Raw genomic sequence first — 22,512 nt, 5'->3', positions numbered from 1 at the left:
ATACCCAAGTGAAAGTCACTCAGTCAGGTCCGACTCTTTGCAACCCCATGGACTATACAGTCCCTAGAATTCTCCAGGCCAGAATACTGGAGTGGGTAGCCATTCCGTTCTCCAGGATTTATACCCAAGGCAGAGTTTATTATAATTTTACTTTACTGCCTTTAATAAAAGTAAAGTCATTAATAAAGTTTTAAGAATTTACTTGTTAGCTTATCTCCTTTTCAGCTGAAAGACTTGCTGTGTTTTACAATTTGTCATGATCTATGATGATTTTAAATAATTTTGAGTGATTCAGCTTACTAAAAACTCATTCAAAGGACCTCACTGTAGTTATTATTGTTAAATAAAAGGTTAAGACCATATTAGAATTGGTTAAGATTTAAATAAGCAAAGTTCATGCATCAGTTGTCTTTTGTTGTGGTTTTTTTCTTTTTCTTTTTTTTTCATGGTAAAGACTGCTTTATTGGTGGCAGTTAGTACAAGCCAATAAATACTGATCTCCAAAGAATTCAGTTATATATCAGATTACTGGCCCACAGAGAGCTGAATGGAATTGAACCAACTCATTGCTGGGAGGATAAACTGAAGTCAATCCTGCTTCTTGGGAAATGAAGCCACAGCCAGCTCATATATGGCATATGCCATTCCACCAACTATAAGAACCATGGTGGCTCTATACAGGAAGGCATCAGCTATCCCATTCTTCAGATACACTGGAATTCCATTATCTTCCTGGAACAGCTTTTGTTTCTTTGGAAACTTATTTTCAAACTGCCTGCCTGAAGCAGTACTTATGGTCCTTTTAGTAATCTGATGGAGAGCAAGAAAATTCTGTAGCATCTTGGCTCAGTTACTGCTCACCAACCATGACAACTGACCACTAGGAACCCATGCATCAGATTTAGAAGCAACAGCACAATGGTGTTCTCTTTTAATTAAAAAAAAATTTTTTTACAAAGGTATTTTTTTCATATATGAACATTGATGCTTGCTTTCATACATTTACAGTTTATTTTTCTTTTTTGTGTACTTTCTAATTCAGATATATTCAGATGTTTTCCTATGTCTTACATTCATCACCTATACTTTCAAGGCTCATTTCATTTGTTGTAAGAAAGGAGATAGGCCTTGTACTGCGCATGTGGCTTTATATAATATCAGAATTGATTTTTGTATATCTTTGTTAACACCACTATATTGAAAATATCATCCAGTAATGACAAGTTACATATATAACCACATCTCACTGCAGCACAATGATTTTATTTCCTCATAGTGTATTTCTTCATTTGATATTTTGTATCTATGTATTTATTGGCTATATGTATATTAGACATGAGATTATTCTGTCAGTCGTTGAATTTGAAAGTGAGGAAGTATTTTTCTTGTTACATTCTCAGTAGTTACAGGTCTAACATAATTACCTAGGAGCACTTTAAATTCTTTTGAGTTTTATTACACAATAAGGGCCATAATTAGCTGTATTCTTAGGTGTGTTGTTGTTGTTCAGTCAATAGTTATATCTCACTCTCTGCAATCCCATGAACTGCAGCACACCAGGCTTCTTTGTCCTTGCTTATCTCCCAGAGTTTACTCCAACTCATGTCCATTTAGTTAGTATTGCCATCCAACCATCTTATCCTCTCTTGCCTTCTTCTCCTCCAGCCTTCAGTCTTTCCCAGCATGAGGGTCTTTTCCATTATGGCGCTTCACATCAGGTGACGCAAGTATTAGAGCTTCAACTTCAGCATTATTCCTTCCAATGAATCTTCAGCGTTGATTTCCTTTAGGATTGACTGGTTTGATCTCCTTCTAGTCCTAGGGACTCTCAAGAGTCTTCTCTAGCTCCACAGTTTGAAAGCCACAGTTCTTTGGCACTCAGCCATCTTTATGGTGCAAATGTCACATCCATACATGACTCCTGGAAAAACCACAGGTTTGACTATTTGGATCTTTGTTGGCAAAGTTATGTCTCTGCTTTTTAATTTGCTGTCTAGGTTTGTCATAGCTTTCAAAGAGCAAATGTCAAAGAGAAAATGTTTATTCATTTCATGGCTGCAGTCACCATCTGCAGTGATTTCGGAGCCCAAGAAATAAAAAGTCTGTCACTGTCCATTTTTTCCCCCATCTATTTCCCATAAAGCGTTGGGACCAGATGCTATGATCTTAGTTTTTTGAATGTTGCATTTTAAGCCAGCTTTTACCCTCTCTTCTTTCAACTTCATCAAGAGGATCTTTAGTTTCCCTTCATTTTCTGCCTTTGACTGTGTGGATCACAATAAACTGTGGAAAATTCTGAAAGAGATGGGAATACCAGACCACCTGACCTGCCTCTTGAGAAATCTATATGCAGGTCAGCAAGCAACAGTTAGAACTGGACATGGAACAACAGGCTGATTCCAAATAGGAAAAGGAGTATGTCAAGGCTATATATTGTCACCCTGGTTATTTAACTTCTATGCAGAGTACATCATGAGAAATGCTGGGCTGGAAGAAGCACAAGCTGGAATCAAGATTGCCAGGAGAAATATCAATAACCTCAGATATGCAGATGACACCACCTTTATGGCAGAAAGTGAAGAGGAACTCAAAAGCCTCTTGATGAAAATGAAAGAGGAGAGTGAAAAAGTTGGCTTAAAGCTCAACATTCAGAAAACGAAGATTGTGGCATCTGGTCCCATCACTCCATGGCAAATAGATGGGGAAACAGTGAAAACAGTGTCAGACTTTATTTTGGGGGGCTCCAAAATCACTGCAGATGGTGATTGCAGGCATGAAATTAAAAGATGCTTACTCCTTGGAAGGAAAGTTATGACCAACCTAGATAGCATATTGAAAAGCAGAGACATTTCTTTGCCAACAAATGTCTGTCTAGTCAAGGCTATGGTTTTTCCAGTGGTCATGTATGGATGTGAGAGTTGGACTGTGAAGAAAGCTGAGCACCAAAGAATTGATGCTTTTGAACTGTGGTGTTGGAGAAGACTCTTGAGAGTCCCTTGGACTGCAAGGAGATCCAACCCATCCATCCTAAAGGAGATCAGTCCTGGTGTTCTTTGGAAGGACTGATGCTGAAATTGAAATTCCAATACTTTGGCCACCTCATGCGAAGAGTTGACTCATTGGAAAAGACCCTGATGCTGGGAGGGGATGGGGGCAGAAGGAGAAGGGAACGCTGGATGGCATCACCTACTCGATGGACATGAGTTTGGGCAAACTCCGGGAGATGATGATGGACAGGGAGGCTTGGTGTGCTGCAGTTCATGGGGTCACAAAGAGTCGGACACGACTGAGTGACTGAACTGAACTGAACTGAACTTCTTAATCTCTACTACTTGTTAGGTCCATACTGTTTCTGTCATTTAATGTGCCCATCTTTTCATGAAATGTTCCCTTGGTATCTCTAATTTTCTTGTAGAGATCTCTAGTCTTTCTCATTCTTTTGTTTTCCTCTATTTCTTTGAGGAAATTAAGGTTTCCCTTAAGAAAGCTTTCTTCTCTCTCTTTGCTACACTTTGGAACTCTGCATTCAGTTGGATATAAGTTTCCCCTTCTGCTTTTCCTTTCACATCTCTTCTTTCTCAGCTATTTGTAAGACCTCCTCAGACAACCATTTTGCCTTCTTGCATTTCTGTTTCTTGGGGATGGTTTTGGTCACCACCTTCTGGACAATGTTGAGAACCTCAAACAGTACTTCAGGCACTCTATCAGATCTAATCCCTTAAATCTATTTGTCAATTCCACTGTAAAATCATAAGGGATTTGACTTAGATCATATCTGAATTGCCTAGTGGTTTTCCCTACTTTCTTCAATTTAAGTCTAAATTTTGTGATAAAGAGTTCATGATCTGAGCCATAGTCAGCTCCCCATCTTGTTTTACTGACTATATAGAGTTTCTTCATCTTCTTCAAAAGAATATAATCAACCTGATTTCAGTATTGATCATCTAATGATGTCCACTCAGAAGAATTATACAAAAAAGATCTTAATGACTCAGAAAACCATGATGGTGTCATCACTCACCTAGAGCCAGATATTCTGGAATGCAAAGTCAAGTGGGCCTTAGGAAGCATCACCATGAAGAAAGCTAGGGGAGGTAATGGAATTCCAGCTAAGCTATTTCAAATCCTAAAAGATGAGGCTGCAAAAGTGCTGCACTCAATATGCCAGAAAATTTAGAAAACCCAGGACTGGCCACAGCACTAGAGAAGGTCAGGTTTCATTTCAACCCCAAAGAGTGCTCACACTGCCACAAAATTGCTCTCATTTCATATGTTAGCAAAGTAATGCTCAAATTCTCCAAGCTAGGCTTCAATAATATACAAACCAAGAACTTCCAGATGTTCAAGTTGCATTTAGAAAATGCAGAGGAACCACAGATCAAATTGCCAACATTTCAGATAACATCTACTGCTTCATTGGCTACACAAAAGCCTTTGACTGTGCGAATCACAATAAACTGTGGAAAATTGTTAAAGAGATGGGAAGACCAGACCATCTTACCTGCCTCCTGAGTAAAATGTATGAAGATAAAGAAGCAACAGTTAGAACTGGACGTGGAACAATGGACTGGTTGCAAACTGAGAAAGGAGTATATCAAGGCTTGTGTCGGAGAAGGTAATGGCACCCCACTCCAGTACTCTTGCCTGGGAAATTCCATGGATGGAGGAGCCTGGTGGGCCGCAGTCCATGAGGTCGCTAAGAGTTGGACACGACTGAGCGACTTCACTTTGACTTTTCACTTTATGCAGTGGAGAAGGAAATGGCAACCCACTCCAATATTCTTGCCTGGAGAATCCCAGGGCAGGGGAGCCTGAGGGGCTGCCGTCTATGGGGTCGCACAGAGTCGGACACGACTGAAGCGACTTACCAGCAAGGCTTGTGTATTCTCACCTTGCTTATTTAACTTATGTGCGGAATACAACATGCAAAACGCCAGGGTGGATGAAGCACAAGTTGGAATCAAGATTGCTGGGAGAAATATCAATAACCTCAAATATGCAGATGACACCTCCCTTACTGCACAAAGAGAAGAGAAACTAAAGAGCCTCTTGTTGAAAGTGAAAGACGGGAGTGAAAAAAGCTGGCTAAAAGCTCAACATTCAATAAATGAAGATCATGGCATCCGGTCCCATCGCTTCATGGCACACAGATGGGGAAACGGTGGAAACAGTGGCTGACTTTATTTTTCTGGGCTCCAAAATCACTGCAGATGGTGATTGCAGCCATGACATTAAAAAAAGATTGCTCCTTGGAAGAAAAGCTATGACCAACCTAGACAGAATATTAAAAAGCAGAGATGTTACCCTGCCAACAAAGGTTCATCTAGTCAAAGCTATTGTATTTCCATTAGTCTTATATGGATGTGAGATTTGGACCATAAAGAAAGCTGAGCATGAAAGAATTGATGCCTTTGAACTCTAGTGTTGGAGAAGACTCTTGAGAGTCCCTTGGACAGTAAAGAGATCCAACCAGTCAATCGTAAATGAAATTAATCCTGAATATTTATTGGAAGAACTGATGCTGAAGCTGAAGCTCCAATACTCTGGTCACCTGATGCAGAGAACTGACTCACTGTAAAAGTCCTTGATGCCGGGAAAGATGGAAGGAAGGAGGAAGAGGATGACTGACGATGAGATGGTTGGATGGCATCACTGACTCCATGGACATGAGTTTGAGCAACCTCTGGGAGTTAGTGATGGACCAACTCAGGGAAACCTGGTGTGTTGCCGTACGTGGGGTTGAACAGACTGAGCAACTGAACTGAACTGAACTGAACTGAAGCCCCTTGAGCAGGAATCTTAAAGTTGTTGTTACAGGAAGTGACCGCAAGGTGGCGGCATGTCTTCATGCCTGACTGGGTCCTTGGGCAAGCAGAGCCTTTTGCTAGAACTGCCAATTAGAGTCAGTGAACCAGGAGAAACACCCAAGGCTTGTGTCTCATTACTTCTTCTCCCTTACCCTTGAGTCCCAGGACTCATCCGAACTCCTGCAAAACCACACTGCCAAAGGTACGATAATCCATAACTGAGGTCATATTAAGAAAGGTGCCAGTGTTGAAATCCTCAGTCCAAGGGACACATGGAGCCCAGGGTGTTTTGATATCTCTTGCAGAACAGAGGTTCCGTTGCATTTGAGTGCAGTTCGCTTGGATTTCCTCGAGGAAGGCCAGCCAATATCCAGACTTTGGTGGGCTCAAGGAGACGGCACGAGCCACTCCAGGTCCATCTGGGGTCACACTAGCATCCACATGCTGCAGGCTCCCTCAGCATTCCGCATTCCAGCCTTGGGGCCCCCATCTCTCGGGCTCCAGGATGCGACTCCGCTCACGTCAGAGTGGCTTGAGGGAAAAAAAGTCTGAAATTTTTTCCTTGTTTGTCCTATAATTCGAACTGGGCTGTACACGTTAGTCACAATCTTGGGGGCTGTGTTTTTTTTGTTTGTTTGGTTGGTTGGTTGATTTTTTGCCTTCTTTCTTGTTTTTCATCTACAGCAACAAGATTTACATGTAGATAGAAACATACATTCTTCTTGGCTTCTTTTTCCAGATGGGTTGCTATGGAGTGTTGAGTAGAATTTCTTGTGTTACATACTGGGTTTCTTTGCTGTTTTGCTTTGTTTTGTTTTTATACTAGTGAGCACATGTTAGTCTGAACCAGTTCATTTCACCCTGCCACCCACCTTTCTTTTTTTGGTAAACATAGGTTTTTCTTCTCATTCTCTGAGGCTGTTTCTCTTTGCTAAACAGTTCATTTGTATCCGTTCATAGGGATACTGAATATTTTCCCTGTGTCTAATGCAATCTGTATTTGTTCCTAAAAGAAATCTCCTTTTCTATTCTGACCCATTGTTTTGTTCTGCTTTGTTTTGACCAGGGGAGGTTGTTTGTATTTCCAAAATGTAGCTGCATGTGCTGTTTGTGTGTTTTGGAGACAAATCCCTTGTGGGTGTCTTCGTCTGTTACTATTTTTCCTATTCTGAGGGTTGTCTTTTAGGGTTTCCTTTTCTGTGCAAATGGCTTTAAGGGTAATTAGGTCATGTTTTCTTGTTTCTGATTTATTTTCATTATTCTTAGAGGTCCATGAAAATGTTCCTTAATGCGATTTAAGGCAAAGCATGTTCTTCCAATATGCATGCATGCGTGCTTAGTCACTTCAGTCCTGTTTGATCCTGTGGGACCCCATGTGCTGTAGCCTGCCAGGCTCCTCTGTAGTATTCCAGGGAAGAATACTGAAGTGGGTTGCCATGGCCTCCTCCAGTGCATCTTCCCCACCCAGGAATCGAACCCTTGTCTCTTATGTCTCCTGCATCGTCAGACAGGTTCTTAGCATAGAATGTGACCTGAGATACTCCCGTCCTTTGTGATATATTCCTCAAGGTTTCCTAGGATCCCTGCCTACACTTGACACTTTTAATTATTTGTCGTTGCTTTTGGTATATGGTGTGAGGAAATCTTCCCATCTCATTCTCAGCTACATTGTTTAAGGAACCTCTACACTGCCCTCCATCAGGGCTCTTACCGTTTACATCCTCAACTGCGGTGGAGGAGGGTTCCCTTGTGTCCACAGCCCTCCACAACTTACTGTCTGGGGAGGTTTTGACAGTGACCATTCTGATGTGTGCAAGGTGATACCTGGTGGTGGTTCTGATTTCCATTTATCTAATACTTAACAGTGTTGACAACTTTTCATGAGACTTGTTTAAAATGGCATGATTGAAACTAGCCTTTTGAAATCAGCTTCTTTAAGGTCTGCCCAGGTTTAAAATCGTTTTGGCTGACCAGCCCTAGGACATTGCCTGAGGGGAGGTTTTTCTCACTGACGCCCAGTGGCCTTTAGGAGTATTGAGTGCCCGTGAGCATAGCTTTGCCAGTGGTTTTATGGCAAAAAACCAGAAGGTGACAGCATGTCTTCAGGCCCCACTCTTGTTGTTTACTGCTGCAATTTCATTATTATTGTGTACGGGTGTAGGATTCTTTTGTGATGTTTGTTTCTGGTGTACAAGAACTTGATTCGGTTCCACCCAGACTTTCATTAGTTTTGGGGAGATATTTTTCTTTACGATGATTACAAAGTGTCCTTAACTTTTCCTAGGTATTCAGTATGTTTGTGTAGCTTATCTATTTGAAATAGATTCATCTGTAGATGTTTATTCCAACCTCTTAATTTCTCCCTGTGCCCTCATATTTTCTTTCTGAGAATCAGAAGTTATTTAAGTTTCTGAGTGTGTTTCTTTGTGTAAAGTAGTTCCTTTGTGTGAATTTTTAGATCCACCAGTTCGGGACATCTTGTGATATGTGTGTTTCTGTTTCTGACTCAGTTCCCTTAGTATCCCGATCTCTTCCATCCATGCTGAGGCCGCTTTCACTATTCTGCTCTGTTTTCTATAATAGCAGATTGCAGTGGAGAGGTGAGCTACTTAGACCTCATTTTTTTGCCCTGACAAACTTGATTTCATTCCAATGTCTTGGCTCTTGTAAATCGTGCTGCCCTGAAAACAAGGGTGCATGTGTCATCTCTAATTCACATTTTCTCTGGATCTACCCCAGGAGTGGGAGAGTAGGATTCACCAGTCACATGGTTCCCCTATCCTTAGTTTTGTCCTTTTTTTTTTTTAAGGAAACTCATGCCTCTACCCATACTTCCTATACCCATTTACATCCCAACAAGGAGAAAAGGAGGATTCCTTTTTCCCTAAGCCCCCTGCAGGACTTCCTTTTAATAGACCTTTTTGATGCGGGTCATTCTGAGCCACGTGAGGTGATTCCTCGTGGTGGTTTTGATTGGCATTGTTTTAGGAGTTCGTGATGTGGAGTATCTTCAGGTGCTTCTGGACCTTAGACAGTCTAAGTACTACTGACCTCTTGAAATTGGCTTCTTAAAATTAAGCCCCAATTTGAAATCTTTTAGGATGATTTTCTTAGGGACATTACTTGACGGCAGGTGTCATTTACAACTGCACAGGCCATTTGATACCAAGGGAAATTTCCATGCAAAGATGGGCACAATAAAGGACAGAAACAGTATGGACCTAACAGAAGCAGATGATGTTAAGAAGAGGTGGCAAGAATTCACAGAAGAACTATACAAAGAAGATCTTAATGACCCGGATAAGCAGAATGGTGTGATCGTTCACCTAGAGCCAGACATCCTGGAGTTCAAAGTCAGGGGGGGTTAGGAAGCACCACTACAAACAACACTACTGTAACTGCTGGAATTCCAGCCGAGCTATTTGAAATCCTTAAACATGATGCTGTGAAAGTGTTGAACTCAATATGCCAGCAAATTTGGAAAATTCTCAGTGGCCACAGGACTGGAAAAGCTCAGGTTTCATTCCACTCCCAAAGAAGGGCAATGCCAAAGAATGTTCAAACTCCCAAATAATTGCATTGATGTCACAGGCTAGCAAAGTAATGCTCAAACTTCTCCAAGCTAGGCTTCAACAGTACAGGAACTGAGAACTCCCAGATGTTCAAGGTGGATTTAGAAAAGGCAGCGGAACCAGAGATCAAATTGCCAACATCCATTGGATCATAGAAAAAGCAAGAGAACTCCAGAAAAACCTTTGCTTCTGCCTCATGGACTACACTGAAGTCATTCACTGCTTGAATCACAAAAAAACTAGGTAAAATTGTTAAAGATTTGGGCATACCTGGCCACGTTACCTGCCTCCTGAAAAATGCAGATGCAGATCACGAAGCAACAGTTAGACCTGGACATGCAACAGCAGACTGGTTGCAAGTTGGGAAAGGAGTATGTCAAGGGGGTGCATTTTCACCGTGGTTATTTAATTTATATGCAAAATACATCATGTGAAATGTCAGGGTGGATGAAGCACAGCTGGAATTAAGACTGCCATGAGAAATTATATCAATACCTCAGATTTGCACATGACATCACCCTTATGACAGACAGTGAAGAGCAACTAAACAGCCTCTTGTTGAAGTGAAGGAGGAGGGAGAAAAAGCTGGCCTAAAGTTCAACATTCAAAAAATGAAGATCATGGCATCCAGTCCCATCACTTCTTGGCAAAGAAATGGGGAAACAATGGAAACAGTGACAGACTTTATTTTCTTGGACTCCAAAATCACTGCACATGGTGATTGCAGCCATGAAATTAAAAGACGCTTGCTCCTTGGAAGAAGAGCTATGACCAACCTAGACAACATATTAAAAAGCAGAAATCTCTGCTGACAAACGTCCGTCTAATCAAAGTTTTTCAGGAAGGTTTTTCAAAGGTTTTACAGGAGTTGTGTATGGATGTGAGATTTGGACCATAAAGAAAGCTGAGTGCCAAATAATTGATGCTTTTGAACTGTAATATTGGACAAAATTCTTGAGAGTTCCTTGGACAGCAAGGAGATCCAACCTTCCATCCTACAAGAGATCAGTCCTGAATATTCCTTCCAAAGAATATTCACAACTGATGATGACGCTGAGGCTCCAATACTCTGGCCACCTGATGCAGAGAACTGACTCTTGGAAAAGACCTTGCTGCTGGGAAAGATCCAAGGCAGAAGGAAAAGTGGATGACAGGGGATGAGATGGTTGGATGGCATCACCAACTTGATGGACGTGAGTCTGAGTGAGCTCTGGGAGTTGGTGATGGACCATCTCAGGGAAGCCTGGTGTGCTGCAGTCCGTGGTGTCGCAAAGAGTCGGGCACAACTGAGCCACTGAACTGCACTGAACTGAGGCCTTTTGACCGGTAAGAGCCATTGAGCAGGAATCTTAAAGTAGTTGTTAGAGGACGTGACCACAAGGCGGTGGCACGTCTTCATGCCTGACTCTGGGTCCTTGGGCAAGCAGAGCTTTTTGTGAGTACTGCCAATGAGAGTCAGTGAACCAGGAGAAACACCCAAGGCTTGTGTCTCATTACTTCTTCCCCCTTAGCCTTGAGTCCCAGGACTCACCCGAACTCCTGCAAAACCACACTGCCAAAAGTGGGATAATCCATAGCTGAGGTCATACTAAGAAAGGTGCCGGTGTTGAAATCCTCAGTCCCAGGGACACTTGGAGCCCAGGGTGTTTGGAAATCTATTACAGACCAGAGGTTCCACTGCATTTGAGTGCAGTTCGCTAGGATTTCCTCGAGGAAGGCCAGCCAATATCCAGACTTTGGTGGGCTCAAGGAGACAGCATGGCACGAGCCACTCCAGGTCCATCTGGGGTCACACTGGCATCCACATGCTGCAGGCTCCCTCAGCATTCCGCATTCCAGCCTTGGGGCCCCCGTCTCTCAGGCTCCAGGGATGTGACTCCGCTCACGTTAGAGTGGCTTGAGGGAAAGAAATTCTGCATTTTTTCCCTTTTTTCTTCTATATTTGGGACTTGGATGTACAGGTTAATCACAAGCTTGGGCACTGTTTTGTGTGGGCTGTTTTTTGGGAGTTTTTTTGCCTTTTTTCTTGTTTTTCATCTACAGCAATTTGGTTCACTTAGAGATAGAAACAAAGGTTCTTCTTCAGCTTCTTTTTCCAGATGGTTGCTATGGAAGGTTGAGTAGGGTATCTTGTGTTACATACTGGTTTTCTTTGGGTTCTTTCTCTGATACTAGTGAGCACATGTTAGTCTGATCCAGTTCATTTCACCTTCCAACTCACCTTTCTTTTTTTGGTCAACATACGTTTTTCTTCTTATTCTCTGAGGCTGTTACTCTTTGCTAAAGAAGTTCATTTGTATCCATTCATAGGGATGTTGAACATTTTCCACATGTCTACTGCAATCTGTATTAGTTCTGCTGCTGCTGCTACTTCTGCGAAGTCGCTTCAGTTGTGTCTGACTCTGTGTGACCCCATAGACGGCAGCCCACCAGGCTCCCCGGTCCCTGGGATTCTCCAGACAAGAACACTGGAGTGGGTTGCCATTTCCTTCTCCAATGCATGAAAGTGAAGAGTGAAAGTGAAGTCGCTCAGTCGTGTCCGACTCTTCGAGACCCCACAGACTGAAGCCCACCAGGCTCCTCCGTCCATGGGATTTTCCAGGCAAGAGTACTGGAGTGGGGTGCCATTGCCTTCTCCAATCCATAGCTAGGTCACACTAAGAAAGGTGCCAGTGTTGAAATCCTCAGTCCAAGGGACACGTGGAGCCCAGGGTGTTTGGAAATCTATTACAGACCAGAGGTTCCACTGCATTTGGGTACAGTTCGATAGGATTTCCTCGAGGAAGGCCAGCCAATATCCAGACTTTGGTGGGCTCAAGGAGACAGCATGGCACGAGCCACTCCAGGTCCATCTGGGGTCACACTGGCATCCACATGCTGCAGGCTCCCTCAGCATTCCGCATTCCAGCCTTGGGGCCCCCGTCTCTCAGGCTCCAGGGATGCGACTCCGCTCACGTTAGAGTGGCTTGAGGGAAAGAAATTCTGCATTTTTTCCCTTTTTTCTTCTATATTTGGGACTTGGATGTACAGGTTAATCACAAGCTTGGGCACTGTTTTGTGTGGGCTGTTTTTTGGGAGTTTTTTGCCTTTTTTCTTGTTTTTCATCTACAGCAATTTGGTTCACTTAGAGATAGAAACAAAGGTCCTTCTTCAGCTTCTTTTTCCAGATGGTTGCTATGGAAGGTTGAGTAGGGTTTCTTGTGTTACATAGTGATTTTCTTTGGGTTCTTTCTCTGATACTAGTGAGCACATGTTAGTCTGATCCAGTTCATTTCACCTTCCAACTCACCTTTCTTTTTTTGGTCAACATAGGTTTTTCTTCTCATTCTCTGAGGCTGTTTCTCTTTGCTAAAGAAGTTCACTTGTATCCATTCATAGGGATGTTGAACATTTTCCACATGTCTAATGCAATCTGTACTTGTTCCTAAAAGTGATCTCATTTTCTATTCTGGCCAATTTTTTTTTTTTTAAATGAGGAGAGGTTGTTTGTATTTCTGATATGGCACTTCCCATGCTGTTTGTGTATTTTGAAGACAAATTCCTTGTGTGCATCTTTGCCAATATTTTTCCTATTCTGAGTGTTGTCTTTTAGGGTTTCCTTTTCTGTGCAAATGGCTTTAAGGGTAATTAGGTCGTGTTTTCTTATTTCTGATTTATTTTCATTATTCTTAGAGGTCCATGAAAATGTTCCTTAATGCGATTTAAGACAAAGCATGTTCTTCCAATATGCATGCATGCATGCTTAGTCACTTCAGTCCTGTTTGATCCTATGGGACCCCATGTGCTGTGGCCTGCCAGGCTCCTCTGTCTGTAGTATTCCAGGGAAGAATACTGAAGTGGGTTGCCATGGCCTCCTCCAGTGCATCTTCCCCACCCAGGAATCGAACGAGTGTCTCTTTCGTCTCCTTCATCATCACACATATTCTTTACATAGAATGCGACCTGAGATTCTTCCATTTTTTTTAATATATTCCTCCAGGTTTCCTAGGATCGGTGTCTACACTTGACACTTTTAATTATTTGTAGTTGCTTTTGGAGAAGGAAATGGCAACCCACTCCAGTATTCTTGCCTGGAGAATCTCATGGATGGAGGAGCCTGGTAGGCTGCATTCCATGGGGTCGCAAAGAGTCGGATACGACTGAGCGACTTCACTTTCACTTTGGTATAGGGTGTGAGGAAATCTTCCCATCTCATTCTCAGCTACATTGTTTAAGGAACCTCTGCACTGCCCTCCATCAGGGCTCTTACCGTTTACATCCTCAACTGAGGTGGAGGAGGATTCCCTTGTGTCCACAGCCCTCCACAACTTACTGTCTGGGGAGGTTTTGACAGTGACCATTCTGATGTGTGCAAGGTGATACCTGGTGGTGGTTCTGATTTCCATTTATCTAATACTTAACGGTGTTGACAACTTTTCATGAGACTTGTTTAAAATGGCATGATTGAAACTAGCCTTTTGAAATCAGCTTCTTTAAGGTCTGCCCAGGTTTAAAATCGTTTTGGCTGACCAGCCCTAGGACATTGCCTGAGGGGAGGTTTTTCTCACTGATGCCCAGTGGCCTTTGGGAGTATTGAGTGCCCGTGAGCATAGCTTTGCAAGTGGTTTTATGGCAAAAAAAAAAAAAAAAACAGAAGGTGACAGCATGTCTTCAGGCCCCACTCTTGTTGTTTACTGCTGCAATTTCATTATTATTGTGTACGGGTGTAGGAATCTTTTGTGTTGTTTGTTTCTGGTGTACAAGAACTTGATTCGGTTCCACCCAGACTTTCATTAGTTTTGGGGAAATTTTTTTCTTTACGATGATTACGAGGTGTTCTTAACTTTTCCTGTGGTATTCAATATGTTTGTGTAGCTTATCTATTTGAAATAGATTCATCTGTAGATGTTTATTCCAACCTCTTAATTTCTCCCTGTGCCCTCATATTTTCTTTCTGAGAATCAGAAGTTATTTAAGTTTCTGAGTCTGTTTCTTTGTGTAAAGTGGTTCCTTTGTGTGAATTTTTAGATCCACCAGTTCGGGACATCTTGTGATGTTTGTGTTTCTGTTTCTGACTCAGTTCCCTTAGTATCCCGATCTCTTCCATCCATGCTGAGGCTGCTTTCACTATTCTGCTCTGTTTTCTATAATAGCAGATTGCAGTGGAGAGGTGTGTTAATTAGACCTCATTTTTCTGTCCTGACACACTTGATTTCATTCCAATGTCTTGGCTCTTGTAAATCGCACTGCCCTGAAAACAGGGCTGCATGTGTCATCTCAAATTCACATTTTCTCTGGATCTAAGCCCAGGAGTGGGAGAGTGGGATTCACCAATCACATGGTTCCCCTATGCTTAGTTTTTTGTTTTTGTTTTTTTAAGGAAACTCATACCTCTTCCCATACTTCCTATACCCATTTACATCCCAACAAGGAGAAAAGGAGGATTCCTTTTTCCCTAAGCCCCCTGCAGGACTTCCTTTTAATAGACCTTTTTGATGCGGGTCTTTCTGAGCCACATGAGGTGATTCCTCGTGGTGGTTTTGCTTGGCATTGTTTTAGGAGTTTGTTATAAGCAGTATATTTCAGGTGCTTCTGGACTTTAAACAGTGTGAATACTGTTGACCTCTTCAAATTGGCTTCTTGAAATTGGACTCCACTCTGAAATCTTTTGGAGAATCAATGGCACCCCACTCCAGTACTCTTGCCTGGAAAATCCCATGAACAGAGGAGCCTGGAAGGCTGCAGTCCATGGGGTCACGAAGAGTCGGACATGACTGAGCGACTTCACTTTCACTTTTCACTTTCATGCTTTGGAGAAGGAAATGGCAACCCACTCCAGTGTTCTTGCCTGGAGAATCCCAGGGATGGGGGAGCCTGGTGGGCTGCCGTCTATGGGGTCACACAGAGTCAGACACGACTGAGGCGACTTAGCAGCAGCAGCAGCTGAAATCTTTTGGGATGATATTCCTGGGGACATTACTTGAGGGCAGGTGTCATTTACAGCTGCACAGGCCATTTGATACCAAGGGAACATTCCACTCAAAGATGGACACAATAAAGGACAGAAACAGTATGGATCTAACAGAAGCAGATGAGGTTAAGAAGAGGTGGCGAGAATTTACAGAACTATACAAAGAAGATCTTAATGGCCCAGATATCCATGATTGTGTGATCATTCACCTAGAGCAAGACATCCTGTGTGTGAAGTCAAGGGGGCCTTAGGAAGCATCACTACGAACAAAAAGCTAGTGGAGGTGATGGAATTCCAATTGAACTGTTTCAATCCTTAAAGATGATGCTGTGAAAGTGCTGCATTCAATATGTCAGCAAATTGGGAAAACTCAGCAGTGGCCACAGGACTGGAAAAGATCGGATTTCCAATGTGTTTCTTAGGTGTCAAAGAGCTTTATTCAGATATGTATAGATGTATATCTATTCTTGCTCTGAAAATTGTGTTCAGTAGCATTCTCTGTGCAACTCAGTATGTCCTTTCTGATTATCTATCTAATGGATACATATTAGTGTGTATGTGATAATGCAAAAGTCTGAATTTTCCTTCTAATTTTTTTTTTTTTTGGTAATCATAAGTTGGTTTGTGAAGTTTGTAAGTCTGTTTCTGTTTTGTATAGTAGTTCATTGGTATAAATGGACAGATTCCACTGGTAGGTGGTATCTGATGATATTTCTCTCTCTTTCTCTGATTTACTTCACTGCACATGGTAATATCTTTGTCCATCTTTGCTACTGTCGATGGCATTATTTAATTCTATTTTATGAGTGAGGAGTATTCCAGTGTCTATTTGTCTCACTTAGTCTTCATTTTTCAGTCTCTGGCCTTGGTTGATTCTCTATCTCGGCCCTAGTAAATAGTGCTGGTCTGAGTATAGGGGTGCACAAGTCATTTCAAATTATGATTTTTTCCATATCTGAGCCCAAGAATGGGATTGCTGGATCACATAGTGCCTGTGTGTTGAGTTTTTTAAGGAACCTCCTTGCTGTTTTCTATAGTGACTGAACACATTTACACCCCCACCAAGAGCGTAGGAAGATTCCCTTTTGTTTCCAAGCTCTGCAGCATTTAATCTTTGTGGCTCTTTCTGATGATGGCCATTCTGACCATGGTGAGGTGATTCCTCAGTGTTGTTTTGATTTGCATTGATTTGATAATTAGTCATGTGGAGTATGTTTCCATGTGCTTTTTGATCTAATACATGTGAGTATAGTTTACTGTTGAAATTGTCTTCTTGAACATCGACCCAGTTTTGGATTCCTTTTTTGGTGATTTACCCCAAGGATTTTATTGAGGGCAGGTGTCCTTTCCAGTCCCACATGCCTTGTGAACATTCAGAGATCACTAGCACCAGTTTTAAAGTTGTTATAGGAAATGGCGACAAAGCAGCAGCATTTCTTCCTGCCCAACTCTTGTGACTTAGGCAACCAGAGCCTAAGGGAAATCCTTGCTCCTGGATTGTCAATTTGAGCAGAATGTGGCAGAAGTAACAGACAGCCAGGGTGAATTTTGTCTCTTGATTTCTTGTCCCTTAACCTTTATTTCCCAGACATGTGCTAATTCCTGCAACTTCACTCTGCAGAGGGTGATGTCATCTGCAGGTGGGGTGACCCCCAAGAACCAGGTTGGAGTTGGGATCTCCACCACCAAGAGCCTTGGAGCCCCGAGGACTTTTCAAAGCTCTTCCATCCCCAAATTCCAGCATCCTTTGGGTGCAGTAGGCTTGGGTTGGCTGCAGGAGGACCTCACCCAACCCTTGAAGCTGGAGAGTCTCCAGGTGTTTTGGTAGAGGGCTCATTGCCAGGCACATCTCACTAGCCCCCTCAGATCCAAGATACTCCAGCCCTGGGACACAAGTCTGCACAGGTTCCAGGGATGTGACACTGAAGAGGAAAATTTCAAACTTACACTCAACTAGAAATAATTTCATGCTCGTTCTGCTTCTGTAAGATGCTTGCTGCGCTGAGCAAGGAACAAGATGATCTAGCAATCAACTATATGTAACCATAGAAAGAAAGAAAGTGAAGTCTCTCAGTCATATCCGACTCTTTGTGATCCCATGGACCGTAGTCTACCAGGCTTCTCTGTTCATGGGATTTTCCAGGCAAGAGTACTGGAGTGGGGTGCCATTGCCTTCTCCGAGCGAAGCCCATATGTAACCATAAGATACCCTGATAAGCATGGAATGTTCTGTTCCTGCTTCTGTGAGTTTCTGTCTGGAAATTCCCTGCATGTAAGCCATACCAATTCCTGTGCTCTGTAACTGCTCATAGCCGATAGCAACCAGGTAACCAATCAACCAGCTGTACTTGTGTATACTGACCCTGTAAGAGTAAAGCTCACCCTGAGCTCAGGGCCCCAGAACTTCAGAGCATTAGCTCATCTGGGACCACCAGCTCAATAAACCTGAGTTCTCCAACCCTCCAAGAGTGGTGCTTGGGTTCTCGACGGTCCAACTCCTGCAGTATTTCTGGAGGTGTCAGTGAGATTCCAACCACACCAGCCCCTTGAGCTGCCAGACCGGTGGCTCAGCCAGGCCAGAGCAGAGGAACTCTGAGACGACCAAGGCGGCATGCCACCTGACGGTTTTCTGGGTTCTCTTTGAGACTGGTGTTCTGACTTTCCAAACAGCTGAACCCTGACCAGACTCATTGGAGGGGCAGACCAACTAGCCAGGTAAGGCCCCAGGATAAGGTAAGGCCCTGGGGCACACTACCCAGCCAAGACCTGTCTCTGGATGGAAGAGGAATTTAATCACCTCCTACGGTCTTCAGTAAGAAGACCACCAGTTAGGGACCTTTCCAGAGTGGGGAGGCACTGTGATAAACTCTGAACTGAACATGTGTGTGAGTGAACACTCTGGTTCACCCTTGCTCCAGGGCGATTGTGTGGCTCCATGGCCGTCGTGGCTACAGAGTCTGAGTGGGCCCTAACCTGCAGTTCCGTGGTAACATCATACGGCTCAGAGTGGTGTCTGTCTCTGGGGGACCCAGTCCCTTCCTGCAAGTCAGATCCTGGTCAGGGGCTTATACTGACCCACCAAGGCTAAGAGATACCTAAGTTCCCCACGGGAACGTGGCCAGGTGGGCACCTGAATGGTCTCCTCTTTTGAGGGGGCACCCACCCTTGTTTGTCTTTGTGCCACCAACGCAGGGCAGGATACACAGGGAGGGGAACAATTGGTTACTGATTTGATTTAGAAGTTGCATATGTCCAAATGGTCCTTTTGCCCTAGGGCCCTCTGCCAAAATTACTTTCTTAAAATTTTTAAGGCTCACTCTCCCCTTCCATCAGTTGACTCTTTGAGCTGACTTATTGAGAAATTGGGTTTTTCTCGAAAAACTTGTCCCTTTTTCCAAACAGATCTGTACCTCCCTCTCTCTTGGTCCCCTGAGCCAGCCCATGTGGAGTGGCAACTCTGACATGCTCCTGCATACTTTTGGATTTTCATTATAAGGCTGCCTTCCTCTGTCACCTTTTCTTTCATAATCCCCTGATTCCCCAAGGATTTCAGGCCCTCCGCTTAGGCGAGGAGTACACGTACTGCTCTCTCTGCCAGCTTAGCACCCTCGAGAGGGTCAGTCACCCCAGATCCCCTCTGGAGCCCCACCTGAAATTATTCCTCTGTGAATCCCATTACAAGGGACCACCTCCTTTGGGTCCTGTCTCCCTGAGGCATTTAACGATCAGGGCCATCTTCAAAGAGGCATATAATTGTGCTATCTGGGAATACTGGGCCTTCCAGGACTGGTGACATCAGTGCTACCTAGGTCTCCCTTAGATGAGGCCCTTCCTGTGTAGTCCCCCTTTCCTTCCTAGCCAAAGAAGGTGGATTACATTTGTCAATATGGGGGGAAGCTCCTCTAAGCCAACTGTTTTATACTGTATGATAAAATTTTTAAGAAGGGTTTTTCCTTAACCCCAACGGGTTAAGATGACCTCAGGGTTAAGATGGGGTTAGGATGACCTTGAGAAAGCTCCGCACCCTGTGTGAGTCAGAATGGCCCACCTTCCGGGTGAGATGGCCTGCAAAGGGTGCTCTAGACCTTCCTATAGTCAGAGCTGTATACTGAGTGGTGACAGGGACCCCCAGGCACCCAGACCGATTTCCACACATAGATTCCTGGTTGCAAATTGCCAATCAGCTACCTCCTTGGGTTCAGTTCAGGACCACTGGATGGATAGGGATTACTGCGTTGATGGTGCAGAGGTCCTGGATGGGGCGATAGTCGTTCCCTCCAGGCTTCTTGACTGGTAGCAGCAGAGTGATCCAGGGAACCTGACACTCAATCAGAACTTCAGCATTGCATAGGCTTGGTCCCAAATTCCCAGGTGTGCTTTCCGTGGTACTAGATATTGCCTCTGTCTGACAGGATGGCCCCTGGCCTCAGATCCACCATGATGGGTGCATGGTTTTTGGCCAAACCTGGGGACCCCTTTTCTGCCCAGACAGCAGGGAACTCTTTTAGCAGGCTGGTTGGATTTGTTTGTTCTCTCCCTGAAGAATAGAGAGCCATTCATCTTCCCTGGGCACAGTCACAGGCATCATCAGAAATGGACTCTACTGAAGTCAAGCCTCGCAGGGGCTATACATGTTTACTTGTGGTGGTCTTCACCTACTCAGGATGGGGTGAGGTCTACCCCTCCCACACACACTGAATGGGCACAAGAGGTTGCCAGGCCCTGCTAAGAGACACAATCCTGAGATATGGGCTACCCCTCTCCATAGGGTCTGACAACAGGCCAGGGTTACCCCTCTCCATAGGGTCTGACAACGAGCCAGCCTTTGTGTCTGAGATAAACCACACTTTGTTCAAGACACTGAGAGTCAAATGAAAGCTTCACACTGAAAACTCCATACCGCTTACAGGCTACAAAGCTCAGAGAGAGCTGAGTGCATGAACTGGACCCTCAAGACTATGTTAGCTAAGCTCCGCTACCCAGTTACCTTGGGTTGACATGCTACCCCTACCCCTGGCTTGAGCCTGGTGCACCTTGAGGGCCTCAGGCTCTTCTCCCTTTGAGATCTTATATGGGAGACCACCCCCAGTGATAGGGAAGCTCAAGGGAGACCCCAACAACTAGCTGACCTTGAGATGTCCCGACACCTCCAGACCCTGGGAAAACTCTTCCACCATATCACTTGAGAAACCTTAGGAAGGATTTCCATTCCTTTGGGCAATTGGGTTCATCCCTATCCATCAGGAGATGAGGTATGGGTTAAAGACTGGGAAAAGGAATCACTTCAGCCAGTCTGGACAGGCCTTCATAGGGTCGTCCTGGTGACCCCTACTGCTGTTAAGGTCACAGGTGTCATCCCGTGGATTCACCAAAGCCGAGTGAAGAGAACAGCACCTCTAGAAGGGCAAGAAACCTGGACTGCTGAGGCTCATCTGAACCAGACGCTTCTGGTTTTCTTTCATAGGCACCTGAATCCTGCCCAAGATCTTCAGCCCTGCTCCAGTCACTCCAGGGCTGGCTGGTCCACGCATGGCAGAAGCTTGAGGAATTCAACGAGGGACATCTGAGAGTCAGGGTTACAATGGCACCCTGCCCAGTAGGGACTGGTTGCACCACTGGCTTTGATGCTTTCTGTGGGTCAAACACGAGGGGTTGCTTTGGCTATAATCTACCCAAAAGGAATGGGTTTATTAAGTGCACTCAAATGTTTAGTGTAATAGCGGTTTATATCCTGCTGAGCTGTAGTGCATTAGAAAGTAAAATAGACCCCTCATGTACTCCATGCATACGCATGACTAGATCAGGTCAGGGGGTCACTTGGACCTTGTTTTACTATATTCACTTCTCCTGTGAAGGAGAGGTCCAAGGAACCTGTGTACATAATAAAACAACCTATTCTATTTGTCTACAAGAAAACAGACAAATTTGTTTTAACCACCTGTCCCTCCCCACTGAAGATCGGTTAGAGGTTAGGCACCAAGAAGGAGGGATTCTGATTAACCAGACACGAATTGAAAATTTAGACCTTCCAGTGTCGGTGTACTTTGATGTATGCGCTGCTATTGACAAAAACCCCAAGAATGTTACAAATTGCGGGAGCTTATCATGGGAACAGACATACACACACAATGACAAATATATGTGTCCATTAGCATCCCCCAGCTCCTACTGCTATGGTGACCGCTGGTTTTACTGCCCTTACTGGAGCTGTGTCATGTGGGCAACCTGGGGAGATAAAAGCAAGATAGCTGGCCTTCAAAAGGGAACTGCGAGCCCCAGTTGTAAACGAGGGACATGTAATCCTGTCAATTTCACTATCTTCAACCCCAAAGACTCAAAATGGAAAAATGGTGTCAAAATCGGTATTTATATCTATGGGACAGGTGCTGACCCAGGAACTGTGTTAGAGTTCCGCCGTATTTCTGTTCCACAGCAGACTTCTTTACACAAGGTCTTCCATTCTTTTCATGAAGAGATAGAAAGTGGTCCCCCCTACAATTTCAGTCAAAACTAAAAATCTGTTCTTAAAATCTTAAAAATCTTAAAATCTTAAAAATCTGTTATTAAAAATAGCCCAGACATTACTGGTTTCTTCTTGCTATGTAACCATTCTTGCTATGTGGGGGGGGGGGGGGGGGGGGGGGGGGGGCGGGGGGGGCGGAATTAATACAGGAGAACCATGGGCCTAGGAAGCTAAAGAATTAGACCCGCAGAGACCCTTCAACAACTCAGGGGCAGTGGGGCCCATTATTCAACGTTCTGGTAGGAAACCTCTCTTGTCTTGGCCAAAAAATATTATAATGCAATTACTCACACTTCTGATTGGTGGGGAAGCCCAAACTATACAGAGCCTAATCTTCACCCTCTAGCAAGCTTCCCTGATTTAAAGACCAGCTGGGATGACTTGTCCACTGAAGGCCGTTGGTCTGCTCCAGAAGGATTTTTTTGGATTTGTGTGGTTAACACATATTCAGTTTTGCCAGCCAACTGGTCAGGGGCATGGATATTGGGGACTGTCCATCCCTCCTTTTTCCTACTTCCCCTACCCCAAGGTGAATCACTGGGAGTCCCAGTTTATAAAGACACAGGCCTCCCCAAAAAGTGCAGGTCTCTACAGATTGGAAACTGGAAAGATGATGAATGGCCTCCTGAATGCATAATCCAATACTGCAGGCCAGCCATT

The 22,512-nt window shown here is 44.0% G+C and overlaps 1 protein-coding gene and 1 pseudogene across 1 annotated transcript; one reads left to right on the top strand and one right to left on the bottom strand.

The window, feature by feature from the left end:
* Positions 1-588: 588 nt before the first annotated feature.
* On the bottom strand, positions 589-840 carry LOC113883566 (annotated as a pseudogene).
* A 16,653-nt stretch (positions 841-17,493) lies between these two features.
* On the top strand, positions 17,494-21,956 carry LOC113883793 (endogenous retrovirus group 3 member 1 Env polyprotein-like). Its single transcript, XM_027527793.1, has 2 exons — positions 17,494-18,044; positions 20,794-21,956. The coding sequence occupies exon 2, from the start codon at positions 20,911-20,913 to the stop codon at positions 21,841-21,843; it is 933 nt and encodes a 310-aa protein (XP_027383594.1). The 5' UTR covers positions 17,494-18,044; positions 20,794-20,910; the 3' UTR covers positions 21,844-21,956.
* Positions 21,957-22,512: the final 556 nt, after the last annotated feature.

Source organism: Bos indicus x Bos taurus, chromosome 25 (assembly GCF_003369695.1).
Source record: "Bos indicus x Bos taurus breed Angus x Brahman F1 hybrid chromosome 25, Bos_hybrid_MaternalHap_v2.0, whole genome shotgun sequence".
NCBI lineage: Eukaryota > Metazoa > Chordata > Mammalia > Artiodactyla > Bovidae > Bos > Bos indicus x Bos taurus.
This window is presented reverse-complemented; position numbering and strand designations above follow the sequence as displayed.

What these genes read in the sequence shown, in the direction of transcription:
- LOC113883793 (XM_027527793.1), top strand. Translation starts at nt 20,911, where the DNA reads ATGGCACCCTGCCCAGTAGGGACTGGTTGCACCACTGGCTTTGATGCT.